Source organism: Nipponia nippon, unplaced genomic scaffold (assembly GCF_047370975.1).
Source record: "Nipponia nippon isolate SJK-2023a ecotype South Korea unplaced genomic scaffold, ASM4737097v1 scaffold_6, whole genome shotgun sequence".
Taxonomy (NCBI): Eukaryota; Metazoa; Chordata; class Aves; order Pelecaniformes; family Threskiornithidae; genus Nipponia; species Nipponia nippon.
In genome coordinates this window covers 48666213-48689915 of record NW_028262380.1, presented here as the reverse complement: position 1 = coordinate 48689915, position 23703 = coordinate 48666213, and the positions used below count along the sequence as shown (strand labels likewise).

Here is a 23703-nt window from a genome sequence, read left to right as displayed (position 1 = left end):
AACGGAGCGTTTTTTAGAGCTCTGTCAGCCTCCCTTGCCTGGTGTCTCCCCTGGTGTTTCATTCACACGGGCTCCTTTCACAGTCATTGTGACTGCCTGCTCCAGGGGGGCCAACTCAGAGCTAAGGTGTTGTGGTTGGTTCGTAGATAGCAAACCATAAAAACGTTTGGGTGTGCCTTTCCCATTTGAGAAGACCTGTTCAATGCAATAAGCGATGGCGTTTCTCATGCAGAGCAGCCAACAGTCTTGGTAGCAGATCACGGTGGACATATTGCAGACACCTGAGATACCTGGAACCGATCAGAGCTGAAGTTTGTTCTGTCCTGTCCAGCCTTGGCAGGGCCTAGGTGGAGGACTGTGACTCGACTGGGAAACTCAGCTAGTTGTTGAGGCGGGCTTCCTCTCATTGTCTTCAGCTCTTGGCTTTTGTTACACAAGAATAATTCTTCTTCCTCACAAGCCTCTTGAGAAAATGAACTTTTAACATGGAACCCAGCCTAAAGAAAGGATGACTTCCCTTTGTCTTCATAGTGAATGCAGCGGGCACTTCAGAGATGTAAAGCTCCAAATAAAGGCTGTCCTTATTTTGATCTACCCATTTTTGAAAAGTCTCCTCCCTACCCAGCTTGCTAGGTTTTTTCTATTTGTTTTTTAGCCCAGTATTCTCTGGCTTCAGATTCTACCTTACAGACCCATGGCTGGGACCTGAATAGCTCAAATTCAGATGAGATGAGCAGGACTTGGGTAATTTATGCGTGTGCCCATGAGCATGAATCAATACAGAGCTAGTTTTTGCAACTGCTCTAAGAATTTTTATACAGCATTAGCTTTTGATTTTGAAATTTTCAGCATCATCAGCCTAGGTTAGTCTCCTAGTATTTTGGAAAGCAGCACAAGTCTGTTTCTAAAGAAAGGTAGAAGATACTGTGGTTATGATCGGGAGCCCATTCTCATCCCGAGCAAACTGATGTTACTGTTGTAATTGTAGGGAATTGCCAGCAAGTGCCTCTCAGGAATGAAACAGAAAACTGTGAGACGTTAAAAAAGCAGATAAACCTAAAGCCTTCCACGGAGAAAAAGATTAATAAAGGACCTAAGGAAGAGGCTTCATGCTGCGCAAAAGAGGAGATTACTTCTTCTGAGGTTTGTATTGTGATCTTTCTGCTTTTCAAATTTAAAATGTGATTTTTATGTTGTTTATTTATACATATAGGTATGTATGTGTATGTAGGGACTACTATGTATGGTCACAGATCTGAAACACTGTAAATCAGATGAATGAGGAAGTATGCAGACATGGTGTCCCGCATCCATTACATATTAATGCTGCTTTATAGAACGATGAACGGTTTGGGTAAAAATTAAAATAACCCTTGTATTATGATATTGGCCATATCACAACCAGAGATATTCTTCGTTATTGTCAGAGCAGGCACAAACATACTGGAATCTAATGCCAGCTGTCAGCCACAGTAATGATGTGGGAACGTACGCTGGAGGGGAGGTGTCCTAGATGAGCATATCAGCCTTTGTTTGCAGACCTGATCTCCAAATACAGGGCTTTGCATCAGAAATTTGCAGTTGAGAATACAGCAGGCAGAAACTCCTTAACAGATTGTGAAGCTGCTGAGAAGGATCATTCTTCACCCCTGGTTTCTGAGCATGATAAACACAGCAGACTGTACCTTTGTTGCAGGCAGTGTAAAACACTTAAAGAACTTCATCAGGTAATTAGTAAACCTAAGAATTTGGATTATGTTTGTGTCCTGTCTATTGGATAGGAATCCCATGGCAAAACGGTGTAAGGAGGAATTGCTTACCATGCTTGAGGAATTATGTATCAGAAAAGACAGGGTCTAGTCTTGTTTTGGGAACTGTTGTTACAAACTTTTTTCCGTATGTGGCTGATGGTGCTCAGTTTGTTTCTTGCATTTTTTAAAATGACTATTATTTGTTGGTTAACTTACCCCATAATTTCCTCAGTTGTAATTCAAATGAATGCCTCCCCCTACCCCCCCAGCTGCTGAGGAAAGGGAGGATTTATTGCTGCTGAACTTGCACACAAACTGATCATAAATCTGGCAGATGTTTTTTGTTTTTAGCACATTGGGAATTTTATTGACTGCTTTCCTTTTTCTCCGCCTATTTTATTATTTCCCTGGAAGTCAGAGCTAGATGCTGTGAGGGGGAAAATGCTAACATTGGGAATTCAAAAATTTCTCTCTCATCATCTGTTGGTGTCTTGAAGGACAGAGTCTTGGAAAGACTGGTCAAATTGATGGTGCTGGAAAGAGGATGTGCTGTGGAAAGGCACTAAATCATGAAGTGACTATGCATTTGGGTTGGGTCATCTTGTCCAGAGAAATTTAGCTAGAAAAATCCAGTGGAGTTCATTTACTGAGGTAACTTCATTTTATAATGTATGTATTGTCTCAGCTCATATTTTTACCTTTAGCAAGAAGATGTGTATAGGAAGAAGAAACCTCAGGAGAAGAAGGAAGGAAATGTACCAAATATGAATTGGAATAGAAATAGAACATCTAGAAAAAATAAGAAGAAGGTTAATATATCTACAAGGTATGTATTGCCTCACCAAATCATGAAGAAATCCAGAGTTGCTGTAATGTTTCCACAGGTCTTGCATAGTACATTAGGCAGGATTGCTTTATCTATTTAAATAAACACACTTTAATCCTGGCCTGAGCCTTTATTTTTAAGAATGTGCAGTACTAAGTATCATCAGCAAAAAAAAAAAAAGTTTCCATTTGTAAATCTGCATGTATATAGACACACCTCATTCTGCATAGCAGTGGTCACTCTCCGTTATAGTCTTGAATTTGCTGTCTCTGAAGTTGGGATGGTTAGCTTTCTTGCCACTGTATATTGTGTGGATAAAATCCAGTCATGTATTCTCTTCAGTGAAAAAAGGAAAACAAAATTGTTGAAATGATTCCACCTTCAGGATAGTCATCTTCTATATTGAGTAACTGAGGGAATGTTGACTTCTAGTAGTTTTGAAAGAGGAAGAGAAGTATGTAGAAAAGAGACAGCGGCTTGCATTTTTGCTATAATGATTAAAAAGATCAGAGCAGCACTAGGCTGAAAAGAATATTGAGAGCACCTTGGGAAATTAGGGGGTTTTTTTCCCCTCTGAGGTTTGTTTAAATGCACTTCTAAAGTCCGCTGTAACTTACTCAAGTATTTTTTCATATTTTTTTTAAATTTAAGTTATTTGGATTGTTGTTAAAAAATACCAGTTATAAACTGCTGCTAGAATAGAAACACTTATGAGGAGAAAATCCTCCCCCTCCCCCAGCCCTTTGAATTAAGATCACTATCCTACAAAGCCTTCACAGACTTAATTTTTATTGCAAATGGTCCTATTGAGGTCAGTGGACTTAACAAGGAGATTGTAAATCTGAAGGGGCTGTTACAACTCATTATGAACAAATTACTATTCATTGTGTGGGAAGTCACCACATGTGTAAATCTTTGCAGGATGCGCACCTTTGTAGGTAGGAAGGATAAAAAAATGGAAGTGAAATACTGAAATTTGGTGTCTGTTCCTTGAACTGATTCAGCAGTTGCTACTTTCTGAGTTAAGATGTAACCATTTCCTTCGTGTAGAAACTTGGCAGCTAGATTTTATTCATTTTTCCCTTAATACTCTCTGATTATGATATTGGATCCAGATACTTCAGTTTTACTGGCAAAAACTTAATCTTACTTCAGATGATGGTTTTATTCTAGTTATAATTATGCCAGTGAAATAGACGTAGGGCACATTTTTCTGTGTATCTAGATCTTTGTACAGTGCTAGACTGTGCTTATCACTATAACATCTGATTGCCTTCTGCAAGTGCATTAGAGAATGGAGTTAAACATACACACATTGTTTTGATTCTCCCCCTAAGAAGTAGTAGTCTGTGTGGTGGGATATTGCATTTCGGGAAAGGTTTTTTAGGTTTCTGTAAAGTTGGGAAATAAAGACCCCTAACCCTATTCCTTGCCCCCCCATCCTGCCTCGATAGCCGTGTGAGTTGAAGTGTTTAATGTCTGAAAAGGAAAAATGCAGCTGAAACGTAAAATGCAAACATATTTCTTTGGGTGTGGTTGTATTAGGGTCCCTGAGCAGAGTGAGTTGAAGCATATGTGTGGTGAATTTGAAAGGCCGGATCTGAGAGCGAATATTGGAATAAGAGCCTGGTGTCCTCAGGGTAACGGGGAAAATTGTAAAGCAGACCAGAAAGCTGGGAGCTTGTCTATACAGGGAGAAACAGGTACGCAATCTTAATTGTCTTAAACGGGGAAGAGATGTAATGTGGTTTTTGTGGCAGTAGAGCTGTGTTCCTTCCTTGAGAGACTTCTGCTTCTCTCCCTTTCGAACCCAGACACGAAGACGGCAGGACTGGAATGATGCAGTGCCTGAAATAATACCTGAAATAATACCTGCTCACTTCTTAAGGGCTCCGCATACTTTCTCTGCAGGGTTGGTTGGTGGTGCAAATCAGAAGATGAGTCAGTCTGAAGCCATAATACATCAGTCCTGGGCGAAGGACTGACAGTCTGCTTGTGTGTTCAAATTAAAGCTGATATTAACTGAAGCTGCTGTATTGCGAAGGCCACATTTAGAATAGGCAGGTCATTTTTAAAAACCACCACTAGCCTGGGCACCTGCTTCCTGCCTTTCCGTCAGGTTTTTAATCCCTGGCTTTTGGGAAGAGGAGGGCTGAAGAAGGTATCAATGTTTATAGGATTGCCTTTTGCCTTCCTGATGAGATAATGAGAATCTATCACTTATGAATTCATTACTTGCAAAATTTGTCATTGCTTTTAGTATGCATGTTCCTACAGCCAGGATATGTTTCATGTTTAAAATATTAACTGTATTATTTCAAAGAGTGTGGGCTTCCTGTTTCAAGCTATTGCCTCTAACTGCACTGTAGCCTGACTTGCATTCATTGCACTGGGGATGTCACGTAGGTCATAAGCTACTCATGGTAGGGACTGGCACATTCATCTTGAGGCTATCAGTAAATATTATTTTCTGTCCAATTGTCAAGAAATTCAGAGAATCCATGTAAATTCACGTTTGAGATGACTTTTCACTGAATCTTCAACTGAAAGACTTTCTTAAATGTTTTGTGTTGTTTTGTTTTTGCAACTTCTTTAGAAAGCTTTTATCAACGGTCCAAAAAGAAGTGTTTGGAGAAGTTTTGTTCTGATTCAAGCTCAGATTGTGGAAGTTCATCAGGAAGTGTTCGTGCCAGTCGTGGGAGCTGGGGCAGCTGGAGCAGTACCAGCAGTTCGGACGGAGATAAAAAGCCCATGATTACTGCCAGGCATTTTCTTCCATCCAGTAAGTTCTGCAAATATCACCTCTGCACTGTAGTGGGCAGTTTCAGCCTTCCTTCTGAATGGAAAGGGGTACTGTGGCATGGGGCATGTAGCTTGCCTGTTATAGGTGAGAGCACCTCTCAGAAACACAAGGAGAGATTTAAAGAACCTAGGTACTTGAAAAAAAGAACCAGAAGTTTTGTGAAGATGAGCTAGCTGTCAGGCTACAGACAAGGTGTCAGACTCTGCACTGAGGAAGCTGCAAAATTGGTTTTCATGGAAAGGTGGAAGAACTGAGAGGCTCACTAGTCAAAGCAATTTCTTCCTTTGAATTTATGTTACATCACATTATTCTCCTAAAAATACAATCTTTTTGTTAGAGTTATTCAAGAAAATGCACAAATGAGGAATGTGTGAAAGCAGTTCAGATCTGAGGATGCTGGGATTGGATGGCAGTATTCGAGGCATAAGTAGGCAGGAGACCTGAGCCACTGGACTGTATGAGAAATGGGAACTGTGGTTCATTACTGCAGCTTTTTGAATGTCTGAATATCATTAAAATAGTTGAAAGCCTAAACCCTGTCACCGCCATCACTACCCAGGTTGATGTAACACTAGAAGAAAATTTTAAAGAAAGTGCTGAAGTGACACCAGCTTTGAGTACCTGAAAAAAGCTGTTTAGAATAATTCAAAAATGGGCATGTACTTACACGTGTTTGTGTATGTATAAAACTTTACATTACGAAAAGATGTAGTACGTGATGTATCTGAATCTGTGATGTAATAGATAATGAATTGTGTGCACATGACTCTTCTGTTTGTTCAAATTGTAATACCTCTTATAAAAAAAAGAAAATAAGTCATTTCAAATTCAAAATTAATTTAGTAGTAACAAGGAACCTCTCCATCAAGAGTGTGGTAATCACTTATGAGTCATAAAATACATTTAAGACCATGTGGAAGTAGATAGCATGCTTTGGAATAAATGTGATACTCCAGTCTGAGAGAAAGCTTGCTTAACACTGTTGATGAGCGTACTTGTGTGTATGTATATTCTGTGCATACTTCTTTTTTTTAGGATCTTTGATTTTCACAGTCATTCTTTTCTTTAGGAGAGAATATTTCACAAAATGATTTTCCATCTGAAACTCCTATCACTTTAAATCTGTCTCATAACATCTGCAATACCAGGTAAAAAATTTGAATCTACACCTGTAAGACATTAAAGAAACACCACCAACTTGAAATCTTGTCTCATTTTGATAAATTACACCTACCTGTTGTCTTGTCATTTTTTGTGATCATCTAACTGTACTTTCTATTTGGAAGAAGAAGAATCTTCTTCAGTAGGTGAAAAGATATATGCAAAATGGATTATGCTGGGGAAATAGAATAAATGCTTCCAAATGAGAAATAAAATCAGGGAAAAAGGGAATTGTTTTTCCCCTCTCATTTCTTCCAGATCATAGCAACTTACTACATTTCCACTAGCACTTAGTTATATTAAAGTAATAATGGTTTTTAAAGAAAAGGTGGGAGTGAGACTTTCAAGTTGATGTTATTCTTTTAATGGGAATAATGTTCTCTTAGGATATACGGCATGAAAATTGATTCCCCTCTCCCCCACATTCCTTTCTACCTCTTTACTGTAGTAGAGATAGCATCTACAATTTTTATTACTACAAGTCCTCATTTCACTTCTCATTCATGACTCTGTTTTCACTAGCAGAAATAATTTAATCCTTTTCCTCTGGGATTCTGGTGCTTGGAAGTGTTCCCTTTCCACTCATATTGACTAGTTTCTTTGATGGGATTTGACGAATATGAAATTGATGTTCATGTGTGCCTGTGCGTCTTCATGCACATAAAAGTAAACTTGCCTGAAAGTTGTTGGGAGCATTGAAACATTATGAGAGATCCTACTCATCTTCATGGACTATAGCTTGCTTTTTAATTTTAGACAAGAGCTGTTGAATTAATTTGCAATGGGTTGATACTTGGATAATAAAAGTGGGGTAATTAAGATGTATTAATTTTATTCATTTTGCGTGTGTAATAAGTAGCTGGCTTTTAACTGGGGAAAAAAAGCTGTTAAAAAAATTGCACAGGGGTAATTCAAAATAAGAAAAATCAGGAAAGTAAGTGGGAAAGCAATAGCAACCTTGATGTTGATTAGAATATTTTTTACGTCTCTGTATATTTCCTTTGAAATACTTTGAATTATGAAACATAACAGTGCCTAGACTTAAGAAATGAAATTTTCTTTTCATTCAGCAGAGACATGAACAGCATCCCCCAATATCCTGAAACCTTATGTCCCAATTTCACTGACATAGCTGCAGATCCTGACAAAAATAAAGGTCAGTTACTGTATTAACAACTGAAGCTGGTTTTTGCACACTTTGTCAAGCAGTTTCAATGATGTTGCTAATAACACTTGTATACACCAACTTGATAGACATGTTGTTATTAGAACTTAACTTACTTCTAAAAAAGTTAAGAGCAAAGTTAGCAAACGAAAGCTTATAACCTTGACATTTTTTTGCTGCATCTTCTTTGTGTGAAGACAGCATTTAGCTTTCAACTCACGTTTGAGTTATTGTTTTTTCATCCTCTTGCTTTGCACAGACTTATGTCCAAAAGTAATGCAGTTGGGAGATCAAGAGCACTCGGCATCAAATCAAATATGACCATTTTTCTCTCTAGATTTCCACAGTTGGGACTTGCCCTCTTTGAAAGCAATAATGAATGAGGTTGGGTTGGGCTGTTAAAACTCTTGCATTTTCATTGTTTGTATCTCAAAGGGAAGTAATATTAGCTTTCTGAGTGGGATTCATAAAAGCAACAGGCTACATGGTGACATGGAGTTTGAAAGCTGGTTAGGACACATGGTTCTTTGGGCAGCAGAACTGCCTGCTCGTGACTGTCCCTTCTGCTCTAGGTTTAACCTGTGTCTGGTAGGATACAAATGCTGACTAAACTTTTTCCACGGTAGCAACATTCATAATATCTATCGTGAAACAGAGCTAACTTTGCAACCGTTGCCTTACAGAGACTGCTAATCTGGATTTTTTCCTTTCTCCAGCTCCCTGTTCTCACAGAGTTGATAGGAACCAAGTATCTGTGGGCAGTCAGGGCATTCAGTCCGTAGAGAGCAGCACAATGAACATCTGCCCTAGGGGCTAAATACAGCAGTAACGAGTTCACGTATTGTTCGGTTGCGGATGGCTCTAGTCTATTAAAAACCCTGTTCCTGCTGCATTCGTGCGGTTGGACTTCAGAGATGGTTACTGACTGATGGGTGGGGGCAAGGGCAGGGCTGGTGGGGATCGCATCACTGCCGTCCATCCTGCTGTGAGGAAGGGTGCCGCCTTGGCGCTGGTGGCTGGTGACTTAAGGACTCTTTGTAGGAATTTTCTTGCCCTGTTTTGTTGAATTTCAGCTTCTCGGTTCAAGTCCTTTTATATATATTTTTTAACAAATAGAAATTTTGAAGAAATTTAGGGGAAAAAAATAGAAAATAGAAAAAAAATAGATTGGTTAGTAATTCTGGACTTTTTATCTAGCATACAGTCCTTATTGTGGATCTGAGAATAAAGTGTCATTGTGATATTCAGAGTTTGTGGAGCCTTCTTCCTGTTGCTATGCATTTCATTCCCTTTTCCCTTTTTAGGTCTTTACCCAACAGACTTGTGGCCTGCCCAGCCAGTCTGCCTGACAAACAGTTTAAACTACAACCTTGAGAATAATATACCGTGCATGATCCAAGAAACCCCCTCTGTCCACAATAGGCAAGTTATGTTTTATGTAAACAGTATGGATAACTCTTTGTTCAGGTTTCTGTGATCCAGAGGACTACACTTGAGCTTATAATACTTGTAAAGTACTTGTAAATACTTGTAAAGCAGGTGAAATTCTTGCTGTTACTTCAATATTAGTTGTAGTTGTTTATGCTCTTCCATTAGTACATCATGATTAATTTTGTTAAGGCAAATTCACTGGTGTTCCTGCTCATATGTAGATACTCCAGAACTTCTTTCAAATGTAATTAAATACTTTTTGGAAAGCTTTTAATTTTTTCCACTTCTTTTGCATGGCCAGGCAGAGGGCCTAGCTTTTAGGTTTGTTCTCCTCTTGCAAAATACATCGCTTCTGTATATCATGGGGTGTGTATATCATGGGGTGTGTTATGCAGTGTGTACTCCTGTTAAATGGCATGAACAGACATTGTTGAATTAAGGCGAATAGTCCTGTTTGAAGGTGGTGTAAGGATAAAAGTTGGTCTGTTTAGATTTGGGTTGATCTTCTGTAGTAATGAACTCGAGTAATTCCGGTACTTCAGACTCTCCACACTGCAAATTCTACTAATGAAAGATGCACCACAAACTAGTGAGAAGAAATCCTCTGTCACCACATAGCAGTGAAATACGGCCAGTTCTTCAGGTCATATCCTGTCATCCGAAATGACAGAGCGGTAGCACAGAAATCCTGAAGCGATGGTCTTGTGATCCCAACCAGCCTGCTAACCTCAGTTCTGTTGTGTCAACAAACTGCAGCCCTAATGATTGTGAGCAGTGGCCAGCGGTCTGTCCGACTCTTCAGTCAGATGAAATATATGGTGATTTGTGGCAGATTCTGTATTACGCTACTTTGCTTTCATACGCCCATCTCAATTTGGACTTCATGTGCAAAAATTCATGTAATTATTTATTCATATGCAGTAGTGATAACTTACAACTTCTTGCCTGAATAGTAAAACTGAATTAGCACAACTTGACGTGAAATCCTTTTATATGCCTACCTTGTCCAGACTTGGACTTCTTCAAGCTTTCTGCATAGCAGGGCTTGTTTGACTTCTGACCTATCTTTAAGAATTACTTTTGAAAAGTCTTCTTTAAATTCTGAAATTATTTTAATTAAAACAAGTCTAGTCCCTACAAATTAATATGTAGTTTAGAAAACATATTGTTTAACAGGACTTTAACACTTGTGGTAGGGAAAGTAGAAATCTCCATTTTAATTGCTGTTCTCAAGCATTCAAACGCTTGAGAATGCGTTACATTTTCTTCTATTTCAAATCACATTATTTCACTTTATATCTATCATTTCCGTGGTTGTGGGAAAGTAGTACGATTATTTTCTTTTTACAGAGGAAGAAGTTGAACCCAGTTAGGTGTTGCAGGACTCTGGTAGCTCTCATTACAAGTTGTTCATTCTCCCAGAGGAAAAAGAGCTTAGTGAGAGAATCACTGTGATTACGTAGTGGCACAGAGTAGATACTGGCAGAATTGGTAAGAGGAATGTGAAAAGCCTCATCATGAGTTAACAGACATTTTGCATCCAACAGCTTTACATTAAATAAGTATTTCTAAGTAATTTTCGGAAGTTCTGTAAATTGTTTCTGACAGCAGATTTTCTTTTTTTCTTGGGACAGCTTCATTGACTGGAATGCAGCTTGTGACAGCCAGTTTTCCAACATGTATTGTCCACTAGAGATGAATGAATATGGTGCTTTCCCAGAAGGTAAGATGAAATCAAGCTTATGAATTATCACTGAGCGTGCTTTTTTCTCTCACCTTTTGTAGAACGAAAGGCTGAGCTTGTCTATAAACATCTGGGCGTTCATTACTTAAGCGGACTTTACGGTTTCCAGCTGACTAGATGCTCTGTAGTAATAAACAATGTCTGCATGTGGCGGATGAGCAGACTGGTCTTTGTACGGAGTTATTAAGCCTGAAAAGCCAGTATACAGGACTCTGAGAGGGAATAGAGAGAAATGCTCGTGACCACAGCATTACACAAATCTTTTTGCACAATTTTCTTTGTTTCCCCTCTGGCAGGCTTCTGCCTTCCAGTGTGTGAAACAGAAGGCCTCTTGTGACCAATTACCTTTCCCGGCTAGAGTTTCTTGGCTTGGGAAGCACACTGGCAGCAACCTAGAATTCTTTAGCATTACCTAAGCAATAATTAAAGGTCAGGCTACAGTATCACAGGCAGCACGGTGATCCCTCGGGTGCTTAGAGCTGAGGCATGTTGGCAGTGAACCCTCGGTAGGCTCTGCCGTGCACGTTCTGTGGCTAATAAAGACTCTGTTCTCCAGTGGAGAGAGAGCCAACTCTTTATCCTGTCCTCCTGATAGCCATCTGTTAGTGAGTCCCTGATACAGAGTGGTAGTCTTGTTAACAGAGATTGTTATGCTTCGCTGCTGTGCTGCCCTGAAGGTGCCTGAAGTCACTGAAGGCTTAGGTCGGTTCCAGCCTGGCGCAATCCAAGAAGATTCAGTGTTTCTCCACAGAAATGTTAGCAGTGTTTATATTGCCAAAGCCTTATTTTGTCTTCCTGCTTTTATAAACTGCAGAAAACATGAACTACCCCAGTGGCTTCCCGGGTACTGCAGCGGTGCAGAATACAGCCTTCATTGACCAGAACTGTCCCTCCACCTGGAACGCGCCTCCCAACATGCCACCTACCTGGGAGCCCGCCAGTTACGTCAACTCCACAGTGAGTATTGTCACTGAGGGGCGCTGCCTTCTTGTGCCTCTTCAAAGACTTCCTGGTGCATTCCTGTCTTTGCCTTACCTGTTGCTCACACGTTCTTTGTGAATCCTTTCAGTAGCCTAATGTATGTATTTGATGCTGGCATTGGGAGCGTGGCTTTTTCCCAGTTGTTGGTCAAGGTTGTTACTGGACCTTGTCTGTGAAATTTTAAGACAGATCATTTTGCCTGAAAATTGACTAAAATCATCTTACGTATGGAAAAACATTTTGGACTTACGTAGTCTACTGAGACTTTTTCCTATCAAAATCAGCCTTTCCAGATGAGGATAAAACAGAAAAAGTGCTGACAGCAAAACCCAGAGAGATTTGGAAATTGTAGAGCTGAATGGACAGCTGCTCTCAGTGACTTTGACAGGTTTTTTTGCTAGGAAATCCAAGTGATTTAAGCTGGATTTGTGCAGATCTCTGAATGCTGACTGTGACCTGTTACGCTCTAGACTAGCCATGTTTATGTCATCCCGTAGTGCAACGTAGTGACTTTAGTTCAAGGTGGTCTTTAATTGTAACCACCTTCTCTTCTGCTCATATTTCCAAATCTTCTATTTTAGATTTTGTTTTTATTTACAGTAGGTTTGCTTTGAATAAAACTAACCAAATAAAGCAAGAAATATTTCTAAGTGCAAAAGTGAAAATTCTGCTGTGTTAAAAAGTGGCAAAACTGGTAGAAGACTGTTTCCTAAAATAAACGTGGCTTTATTTCATATTTTATTCAGGAATGCCAGGAAACACAGAAGGTAGAGATTGGAAAATACATTAGATAATTCAGTTCATTTCCCTGGCGAGCTTTTCCCCACAATACGTTTCAGTGTTTCATTCAGTTTTAAAAGTCCCAAGACTTCCATGACCTTCTCCGAGAGACTTCCTCGCAGACTAACACATCTTGCCCTCCAGGAGGTTCTTTATAAGCTTTCGAAATTTTCTAACTAAATTCCCTAGCTCCCAATTATAGTCTCTCTTCCATACTGAATATCCCTCTCTGCTCCTGGCTTGCATAGTCCTTCAGTACTGCCACATATCTCAGCCTTTTTCTTGTCATTTCTTAGGCGTCCTGCTCTTTTAACTCTCAAAACGTGCATGGTGCTCTTCGCGTGTCTTCCATTTCTCCCTTATTTTTCTCAAACAGCCTGACCAGAACTGAATCTTGTGTTCCTGTTACAGTAACATCGATGCCGTGCAGGGAGGTGCTCGTACGGCTTCATTTAGCGAAGTGCCTTTGCGCGCGCGTGCGCACACACGCTAATGCTGCTGTACTATTTTTGGCAGCCATATTGATTTGTAAACCCGTGTGCAGGTTTCTACTTGTGCGTTTCCTAAGTTCTCTGCGTAAATGCTGCTTCCTCCCGTTTAGTACTACGTTTCCACGTTTTCTTTGGCAAGTGGTCCATTTTGCAGTTTCCCATGATAATTTTATCTTGCCCTACAGCCCTACCTCTCAAGCACCCGAAGCTTGTCTCCAATGTCTGGACTTTTTGGTTCCATCTGGGCACCTCAGAGCGATGTTTATGAAAGCTGCTGCCCCGTCAGTGCCACGACCCAACACTCGACCCACGTGGAGAACCAGGCAGTTATGTGTAAGCAGGAATACTACCCGAGGTTTAACCCCTTCCGTGCCTACATGAACTTGGACATATGGACTACTGCAGCCAATCGAAACGCAAATTTCCCACTTTCGAGGGACTCGGGTTACTGTGGAAACGTGTGAAAGGAATTTGATTTAAAAATGTGAATAAAGATGCTTGCAATTTTGATTACTAGAGTAAGCTGGTTGTTGAATAGATTACAATGTTGGTGGATATTTTGGCACTTTTATATTGAAAATAAATTTTTTTTACTGAAGTCTGAGCAGTCAGTGCATTTTAAAAAGCAAAGCATATTCAGGACGCTGTTACTGTCAGGTGAAGGCTATAAATTTTAAACTCAAGTTTTTTCAAGAATAAGGACAGTATTAGGTTCTTAAAAGCATCTGTGACCTGTACTGCACACGTTTCTTCTGAAGTTTACATTCTGTGGTATAAACTAGGAGTGGTTTAGCATTTGCAGGTACAAACTTACACCCGTAAGCAATCGCATCTGTCCCAAGCAGCAGCCCTGGGGACCTACCTGTTGATGCAGATCAGAGATTTTCCAAGTGGTGCCACTTCTGCTGCTGACATAGTTATTTGTGAGTGCAGACTTCTGGCAGGAGAAAAAAGGCTGAATTGTGGCTTGTTTATCTGGCTTGAAAATGCAAGCTGTCACTTGGACGATGTTATGCTTGTGCAGTGTGGGTGAGTGGGTGTTTCTTTCAGGAGCTTTTCTTGCGAGCGACTCCTGACATTTTGTGTTTATATTTTTAGCCTTCATGTTGCAATAGCATTTTCAGTGCATTTAATTGCCCTTTTATAAAATGCCAAAGCTTGAACTGGAACAAATATTTCTTTGAGAGTGGAGTTCCCACCACTCTCCAAAACAGAACAGCATTGTGTTAGCTGGTGTTATGAGGCTGAATCTTTGTAGTGGGAAAGGCAACCAGGGAAGTGCTGCCACCCAGTTGGGGGCTGGATCTTTCCTTCGTGCAAGCTGTCTCTGCTGACCATTCCCGTAGCGCCCGTTGTTCTGGCATGGCAGAGCGTCTTTGGGCACCTTCGCTCTTGGGTGGCAGAAAAAGGGGATTCAGAGATATCCTCGACACGGGGACTTGTTAAGCCTGGAGAAAGAGAAGAGTAAAGGGGGATCCCGTAGCAGCCTTGTACAGCTGCTTGAAGGAGAGCCATAAAGACGGCAGAACCAAAGCCTGTGTGGTGGCTGCAGGCGTTGTGGCAAAGGGCAGCGGTCCCAGGTTGCCACATGGGAGGTGCAGGTTGAACGTGAGTGACTTCCCTCGGAGGGTGGTGCTGCAGGAGAGTGGGTTGCCCCGAGGGGTGGACAGATCTCTGCGCTTGGAGGTGTTCCTGATGTGGCTGAATGAAGCCGCATGTGGCCTGCTTTAGTGGTGGTGGCAGGCCTGCTCCTTGTCGGGGGTTGGACTAGAGACCACCAGAGTCCAGTCACCATTTTGAGGATTCTGTGAACTTGAGCACATTCCTTACTTTTTTGCTACTTTTAATTGTTTTCTCTTGCCGTTTGAACTCAGACTTACTGGAAGACAAGAACTCTGACAACAAAATATTGAGGCTTTCATGTTTGTTTTTATTCGAAGGCAGAGCAGAAAAGGTACTGCAAAATAGCTGACAGCCTGCGTGCAAGGCTGCTCAGCAGTCTGAGCTCCCAGACCTAAATTCTGGCCCTGCCGGTCTCACCACATTGCTGAGCTATGGGACCAGCTCCTCTGACTTTGCTGGTTTCAGCCAGAAATGCCGTCCCAGGTCTTGGAAGTGTTTCACCAGAAACAGTGTGTTTCCGCAAAAAATTTATTTTGGTAAATCAACGGTTCCTGCAAAGAAAGCTTTGTTGAAAGATACCCTGCCAGCTACGCTTTCCCGTGCGTCTGAGTTAGCTTAGGAAGCGGTAGCGACCGGGTGGGATAGTCAAAAGCTGCTACATTTGCCTGTTTCAGCTGCTCGCGCGGAAGGTGCTGCTAAGCCCGCCTTTGGTTTCTCTGTCAGCAGAATGGGATTGTCACTGAACGCCTTTCGAAACCGTGGTGTCTTAATGGCTTGATCGGGAACGAGCGCCGGGAGTCTTTGGCTGCTCTCCGTGATGCGTCGTGCTGGGCGGGAATCGGTTTGACTCTGGAGTTTAATCGTAATTGCTTGTGATTCTGGAGGGCAGTTCACATGTTCATATGAACTTTGATGCTCCTGAAATGAGTACTAAGCCACGAGAAGTAGTCATAACCACTGACTTGCTTTCTGTGCACCTCTTGCCTGTGGCAGGAGACTTCAGGAGGAAGAGGGTGGGAGTGCAAACACAATAAATATGGAGAAAAAAGCCCAAGTGATCAGTTGGTTTGAAATGCAATGAAGTTCTTTATTCCCTGGATAATGTTGCTGCTTGTGTAGCATGTTCATTGAATTTTGGATGTGCAGAGGCACGGGGGAGAAGAGAGGACGTACGAAGCTGCGCTCAGTTAGCTTGCCCAGCTCATTCTGTTCATTGCTTTAAGGAGATCTGCATTTTCTGTGCATTGAAGTGAAGCTTTTCCTCAAGTACCAGTGTAAGGAGATGCTTTTCTTATATCTGCAACAAACTGTAACAACAACAACAAAACCCCGCAGAGTTCTGATCAACACCGAGTCCTTGCTGCAAGTTATGTGTATGTTCTAGACAGAATAAACCACTGAAAACGAGAGAAAATAACCGTGCAATAAACCAAGCAAAGACACTGGAGAGTTCAGGGAGAGCAAAAAAAAGTTAAAAATGTTTGGAAAAGAAGACCTCTGTGAAAAAGTTGGTCAGAGTTGTTAAAGTGCCAGTAAAAGACAAGGGAAATGAGCCACAAACAATTTGAGAAATATTGCTGAGAAAGAAAACAATCATTCTCTTTAATCAAACCAGAACAGATCAAGAAGTAATTCCCCCGGGAGCTGTGTAGTATTAGGCAAAGTATTTCATATAACTTTTCATAACAATAATGAAGGAATGTAACAAGCTCATTAAGGTTACCAGGAATAATTGCTGCCATCAGGAGACATCTGTAGCTTAATTAGCAATCCACTGAATGCAAGTGGATTTGGGCTCCGTTAAAAATCATTCTTCCTCCAGTAAAGGGGACGATGAAATAAATAATTCCACGACAAATTTCTTTGTACCAAAATGATTACAGTTCTACTGGAGTGAAACTGGAGAGGTTGCTCTAAAGACATCCCATTGTCATGAGCAAAATAATTCCTGATTTCTCGCCTCGTGCCAGGAATTCCTTATAGCAGGATGGGGAGCTTTACAGATCTCCCTGAAACTGGTGCTTCTTTTTTGAGAAACTTCAGCAAAAGAAGTTCTCAGTTAACCCAAGAAATGCTTAAGGAAAAACAAAAATGCCGGTATAAAAGTGGAATAGCTTGCACAGTTCATTGGTAGGGCTGGTTAAGGAGGGGGGAAAAACCCACGGATGGTTCCAAGCGTTCAGTGTTGATTTCTGTCCCAGCACGAATGCTACATAAAGGCGGGACGTTCAGTGTTTTCCTAAGACAAGACGTGGGAGAACCGACAGCCTCCCCTGCTTCCTGCTCCATCAGGTTTGGGGCTTCTTGGATGTGTGTTGGGAACTGGGGGAACCAGGTTATCGCTGTCCTTGGGCAGGACACGGGACATCTTGGCCAAGCCTGCCTGGCTTGTCCAGAATTTCTATCCTGGAGCCAGGGAATATTCCTGGCATGTTTTGTGAATGTTTATAGGTACTATGAGAGGCAACATTTGGACAAAGCCAGCATCTATTGCAGGGATGTTCAGGTGCCATAGCCTCGCCGGGCCACAGCAAGCCCCTCACAGCGTTAAGCTGGAGACCTAAGGGAAGAGGAGCATCCAACGCAGCTTCTCGGTAGTAGAGAGCAACGCTTGGCTGGGACCCTGCCTCTTGGTAAGTGGGGCTGCTACAGTGTTGACCTTGCTTCTGCAGGGAGGGATTTGGACTGCCCAGCAACCTGGCTGCCACCGGTCCGGTCTGGGAGCTGGGTTTGAGCTGCTTGGGAGCAACAGACTGGCCACACCAAGTGGCAAATACCACGTGTGGGGTTCAAAGCACGTGGGGGACAGTACAAGTCCCTGAATGCAGGCTCACCTGGGGAGCACAGTTGTTACTTGCTCTGGTGGCTTGGTCATGAGCACGGTGGCAATTGGCGGGTCTGTCCTACAGCTTCTGCGGCCAGGCCTGGGCGTGTAGGACCATTCCAGCTGCTCAAAGGCAATGACCAGCAAACAGCTTGCTTTTGCACTTGCAGAAATGAGCCTGAAAGCTGCGAGGGCAGCTGAGAGATCGATTGCCAGAGGACAAATGAGCTCATTAAAGAGAATGTAAACTACCTTAATCCCTGGAAGGGGAGGAAGCAGGGGAGGTGCTCACCACCTGCACTGGGGCTGGCAGTGCCTTCGGTTCCAGCACCCGACTTCGCTCTGCCTCTGGAGAAGCCCCGGTGCCGCCTGGAAAGCTGCAGCCTCGGCAGCACCGTGGGTTCCCGCAGAGCCGGCACTGCCATCCTGCCAGGTGAGTTCTTGGCCAGACTTACGGTGGTATGCTGGGCATTGCTTTCCGGCATTTGCTTTCTTCCCTTCCAGCCTCAGCGAACACCCGTTGTTTATTTTTCTCAGTCATTGAGTCACCTCCATCTTCTTTTGCCCTCTCCACCTACTTGCTTTGCTTTCAGCAATTCATGGAAAAGGTGCATGGCGGCACCTCCCCGTCCCCATGGGCATGTTTTAGTTGTACCTTTGATTTCTCCACGCCGTCTTGTTGTTCAGTCTGCCTGTCCACTTCTGTGGGGGACGTGGCTCGGGGCAGGGCTTAACGCATTCTCTTCTGCAGCACCCTTGGGTGGGCTGAGGGTCTCTGTCTCCCCAGGACTGCTGCGCTGGCACGGCCCTCCACTGTCCCAGCAGCAATGCAACACTCACCCTGCCTTGCTGACAGGAGGGAGGCTGGCAGAGTTAGGTGTCCCAGCTGGAGAAGGAGGTCCCTGCCGTTGGTTTGGGGCAGTTGCCCAGTCCTGCACTGGAGGAGGCTCTGCTGGGTGAGACCCACCAATGCTCCTCGTCTCCCTGAGCTGGGAACGTGGAGGAGCGGGAGGCAGTGGGTGATCTGTGCCCTGCCCCATCGTGGGCGAGTGACAAGAACAGAGCGGGGCAAGGATTTACAAGGTGGTGTTGCAACTGAGGTCCTGGGAGCTTGCACCCGCCTCTGCAGCTCATCACTAATCCACAGACACAGGCGTTCCCCTGCTGCTGAAAGCTGAACATTACTGCTCCTCCCTCCATCTCTGGAGTGGGTTTCCCTGCAAAAGCTGTCTGTCCGTGCCTGCCTGACAAAAATGCCTCCTTTGTTGCTGTGGGTTGCACACCATGTGGCTCTCTTTTTCTGTGACCTCTACTGTATTTCATTTCTTGCTGCTTTCTTCAACAGCAGCAGCAGCAGCACAAACTCTCAAACCTTTTCTAACTTTGAGGTTGCTCTGAAAGGCGGTGGCTCCTGGCCGCTCCCCCTGGTTGTGCATGGGAGCTGCCCCCTGGGGTGTTCAGGGTTTTTGCAGCCCTGCTTGGGGGTGACAGCGATTTGGTGTTTCCGTGTACCCCCACACACCTCTCTGGAGTTTTTGTTGTTTGGAGGCTGTCAGCAACCCGTGCAAGAAGGGACCACACTGGCCTGGAACGAGGGGCCTCCGCAGCGTACGAACCGGTGCCAGATGAGCTGCTCTAGCTGGTGTGGATGCGCTTCTCATCTAGCATAAACCAGTTATTTAATCATTGTCAGCTAAACTACCAGCAGCTAGGCTTGGCTCACAACCGAGTGCGTACGTATACATCTCTTGGAAAGAGCACGTCACCTCCATGCGTGACCAAAAAGCCCTGTCCTCTTCAGTAAACCCAACCCCCGTGCAGTGATTTTGAGAAGGTGATGGTCCATATCCTGACCATCCTCACCACGCTCTGGGGTATGGCTGCCATACCCGTGGGGTGACAGGCTCTGCCAGACCTCGTGCCTCCAACCGCGCTGGCAAAACGCTCGGTTTGCTGGGAGCCATTTGTTTGGTTTTAATTTCGACTGAATGTACAGTTTGCGAAGGGAAGCTAATGCTCTCGCACGTCTTCGTTAGCACAGATGTGGAGGAAGCCTGCGTGCTGGACCCACTCCGGCTCCCAGAGACGGCGATGTGGAAGGCTGGTTGCCTTCGCTGGGCTGGGGGTCAGCGGGTGCTGTGGTGTGGGGCTGTCTCGAAACTAGAAATAACCTCCTCCTCACGCAGCGTTGAGGTGCTGCAGTGAAGCGCTTGGCCATCAACGCCCTACGAGAACCTGCTGCGATTGCTGGTTCTGATTTAGGGAGAGAAATGTTTCACTTCATTCGCTCGACACGGCCTTGTTAGATGAAAGGTGTTTTGCAGTACGGCATAGGAAATGCCAGAGAGTGCAAACCAGATGCTGGGGCTGATAAGGGAACCTTGCAGAAGCAGCAGAAAACACCACAGCCTTCCCACTACTCTCCTCAGACCTGTGAGACGGCAGCGTGGCCGTGGGAGCTTACTGCTTTCTTTTCGGCAGCGCTCACATGCGAAAGGCAGCACCTCGTTGGTGCTCCTCCAGCTGCTCGCACGCAAGCTGGTTCACCCTTCCTCCAGCCCAGCTCGTGACATGCGTGCACCTCCTGGATGGGGCGCACGGCGCTCATGAGGGAATGGAAAATGACCTCATTGCCGCCCCATTTCTGGAGCAGCGTGGGAAGCCCTCGCTCCCCCTTGGTCCCCTCGTGCTTTTCAGCCGCACAGCCTACGATTTGTGGCGTAAATGGTTTCTGGAGCTCAGCAGCAGTTTTGTATCAATCCGCTCTTTCCGTAGCTGCCTGCAGGTCGATCGGTCTCTCTGCGGACTGCTAGCAGTTGTTAACCAGAGGAGATGCCAGCCCTACTTCTGTTGATGAAAGCCTCTGCTTAATCACAGCTTGTGTTCCTCCTTCGGTTATTAGCTTTTAATTAGGCACCAACCACCCCTTCCCGTTGGCTAAGGACATCAAGCACACACTACACGTGCCTTTGGGCTCCCACTGTTAGTACTGCATTCAGATCATGCACTCACCAAATGACTTGGAGTACCGAGTTTCAGTTTTTCCCAGCTGTATGTCCTTGGCATGTAATGCTCTTGCCAGGGCTGCAAGAAATCAGACCATAGGTATCTTCTGCTTAATCAAGGCTCAGCTGTACAGTTTTCCCATGCCGTTGCTCTGGTCAACTCAAATGCTGCTGAGCAATTTTCTCCTGGCACTTTGCTATCACTTTCACCACTGCTACATCACAGCAAGTACAGTTGGTCTCCCTCTCTCCTGGCTTGCAGGGTTTGCTTACGCTTTCGGTTGCGGCCTTGAACATCACTGCTCTGCACGGCCTGCCCTGAGTATCTGTGGCTTACAGGGTGGGATGCTCCTGATTGCAAGCAGAAACCTGGAATACAAATTAAAGACCTGATGGAGATGCCGGGAGCGGACAGCCTGCGGCTCCTGAGCTCACGGTGACACAAGCTTTTCCTGTCTGTAAGTATTTCTGCCTTCTGGCCAAGGTTCACAGGCGAGATTATGAGTTTCCCTTGCAATAGCTGAACTTCATGACCCAGGTCAGTACCCTACAGCAATGTGCAACTTTTGGAAGCCCTCAACTCACAAAGTCATTAAGGAGAGAGATCTTTGTGCCTTTTATAAATGGCCTGCACATTCCCTGGTTGGTGAAGGGTTTGTCTGGGTTTTTTCTAAGAAAGGAACCTTTCTGTTCACTTAAAAGGTTTTTAATAATTTATCAGGTTAAGGACTAAAATTTGTCACACAATTCATTGAGGACCAAATAATGGCTTATAGAAATGCTTCAAAATCCTTAAGTGAGGTATAAAGTATCTGTTAACTCTTATTTATTAGCTTTCTTAGTGAAATGTAAGCCTGTGAGCATCCTCCAGAATGACTTACATGACTGAAGCTCAGTAAGCTGCAGGTTTGGTTTTGGTTGCAAGAACCTCATATGCCACTTGCCATAATAGAGAGACCTGAAGCCTAACCAAGACAGTATTCTTCTTTCTGAAGAGCTGACTTGAGGGATGAGCGAAAGGCTCCTCGATGGCTTTCCTTCTGTCCTTCTCCTTGTTCTCTCTTGTCTGAGTAGTCCTTTGTCAGCTGACCAGCCCCATCCACAGACCTGTCAAGCAGGAGTTCAGCTGCCTTGGCCAAAGCATCACTGGTATTTTGTATAGAGAGAGTTTGTTAGAGAAGACCTCAAGAGACGGAGTATTGAGTTCTATAAATAAAAATAGGAAACAGATGGCACCAGTTTCAAAAGTTAAGTGGTTTTTAACTAGTCCAGTAACTAATGTTCTCATATACCTACAAAAATATTACAGTTCTATCTTTGCAAAGATCAAAAGAACAACTTTGAAGCACTTGCCAGGCACACACAGCCATGCGTTTTAATAGATGACAGACCAAATGTATCCTTACAGTAATGGGACTGACTTGCTGATTTCAAATTCCCCCATGTATTCCTGCAGCGAATAAAGCCTAATGACTGCTCTGGTTTGTTGGGGTTTTTTGTTGTTTGGTTTTTTTTTTTTTTAATTACTACTACTGTGGACCCAGTGTTGCCTCAAACATACTGCAGATATTAAGAGAAGTCTGCAAGTTTGAGGACTGAGAGAGAGCCTGGTAAGGAAGCGTTTCATGTGAGGAAGAAGTAGGAAGCCTCTGGAGTTGCCCAGGTCTCCTCAAGCAGCTGAGTATGTCAGCATCCACCCCTGTTTAGATCAATCCGCTTATTCATGGGTATCTGTTTTAACTTCCAGAAAGAGATGGAGAGAAGTAAGACCGTAGCATGCCTGACTTAGATTGGTACAAGCTGGCTCTGCGCAGCAACGTGGTCTTTTGGACAGGTTGTATGTATGATGTCTACCATGACCGAATCCATGGGAGCTGCAGCACTGTCTAGCAGCAAGTGGAAATGTTGTGTGCCAGCTGCTGCAAACTCAGAAAACTGTCTTCCAGTTGTACAGTTTATTCTGAAAACTGTTTTCCAGTTGTACAATTTATTCTGAGGGCAGAAGAGGCCGTTTCTCCCAAGCTAGAATAAACCTTTTGGAGTCCAAACATTTTTTAGAGTTACAGTTGAGCTAAAGCTTGCTCTTATGTGAGATGCTGACTTTTATTAGTTTGTCTGCAAAACAGCTGCTTCTGCTTTCCACAAACACCGAACACCAGTTTAAAGTCCATCTCTCCCCTGTGCCTCGCTGCTCTGCTCATTAAGCCAAACCCAGTGGGGAATGCCGCTGTGGGCGCCATGACTCTTAGCTCCTTTTATCTTACTGAAAGTTGGCTTCCCAGGACATAGGCTTCTGTTTTGTTTGCCTGCCTTGTTTGTTACGTGCATGTTTGTTTGTTTTTAAGGAGTCTAACCTTTTACTTAGCTTGATTGAAAAGCATATTTTTGGCAGTGGTGATGGAAGCATAGAGCCCAGTTAAGAAACCCTTGGATCTGGTGATGGTGGTCGTCTTCTGCAGTCCCCATTAAAATGGCCTGGAGTTGAGTTTCCAGTAGGCCTATGCAAGAAGCTGGAGGTCAATGTCACCTCCAAAATCTGTGCAAGAAATCTGTGGCAGGGATGTTTTCTCAAATTCAGTCTTATCTGTTAGACCTTGATGTGTCTTCTACAATAAAGGGAGAAGAAAAGAAAGTCAGCTTTCTTTTGGTAGGTAGATCATCAGCAGGTCACATTTAGTGACATTTCCAATGTGCTTTAAGAATTAGACAACACCGTCTTACCTCAGTGACAACAGAGGGAGAGACTTGGGCAGAATTTGGGATCCTGCTGCCCCTTTGGACATGGAAGAGTTTAGCATTTAGTTCTTGGGTGTCCCATATTCAGCTGGCACCTCATATCTGGGGGCCCTGAGGTTTAGATACCACAGTTGCTGTTGGGTCTCTGGCCTTGCTTCTGAGGATGCTCAGGATGTCTCAGCGCAGCTGGTGCCAGCCATCCCTGCCGGTGTCCTGTGGTGAAGCTCTCACTCTCATCTCTGCCCACCTTTTCTGCAAGGCTGAATCCTGTTCCCAGTCACCTGGCTCCTTCAGAAAACATGTCCAGAAGAGGAGAAAGTAGCACCTCCTTTTCTTCTGTATCTCAGTTGTAGGAGCATTTACAGAGGTTTGGGGAGCCCTC

The 23703-nt window shown here is 43.7% G+C and overlaps 1 protein-coding gene across 9 annotated transcripts in view; it reads left to right on the top strand.

The window, feature by feature from the left end:
• TMEM131L (transmembrane 131 like) overlaps nucleotides 1-13731 on the top strand; it is an 82573-nt gene extending 68842 nt beyond the window's left edge. For 7 of the 9 annotated variants that reach the window (XM_087735621.1, XM_087735619.1, XM_087735624.1 and 4 more), the window contains 10 exons: nucleotides 989-1143; nucleotides 2456-2577; nucleotides 4123-4280; nucleotides 5174-5359; nucleotides 6450-6528; nucleotides 7612-7697; nucleotides 9011-9128; nucleotides 10772-10860; nucleotides 11696-11838; nucleotides 13319-13731. In XM_087735621.1, coding sequence (XP_087591747.1) covers nucleotides 989-1143; nucleotides 2456-2577; nucleotides 4123-4280; nucleotides 5174-5359; nucleotides 6450-6528; nucleotides 7612-7697; nucleotides 9011-9128; nucleotides 10772-10860; nucleotides 11696-11838; nucleotides 13319-13597 — 1415 coding nt within the window. In that variant the 3' untranslated portion in view covers nucleotides 13598-13731. The remainder of the gene's footprint in view (nucleotides 1-988; nucleotides 1144-2455; nucleotides 2578-4122; nucleotides 4281-5173; nucleotides 5360-6449; nucleotides 6529-7611; nucleotides 7698-9010; nucleotides 9129-10771; nucleotides 10861-11695; nucleotides 11839-13318) is intronic. The other 2 variants (XM_087735623.1, XM_087735622.1) reach the window with 1 other exon arrangement.
• Nucleotides 13732-23703: the final 9972 nt, after the last annotated feature.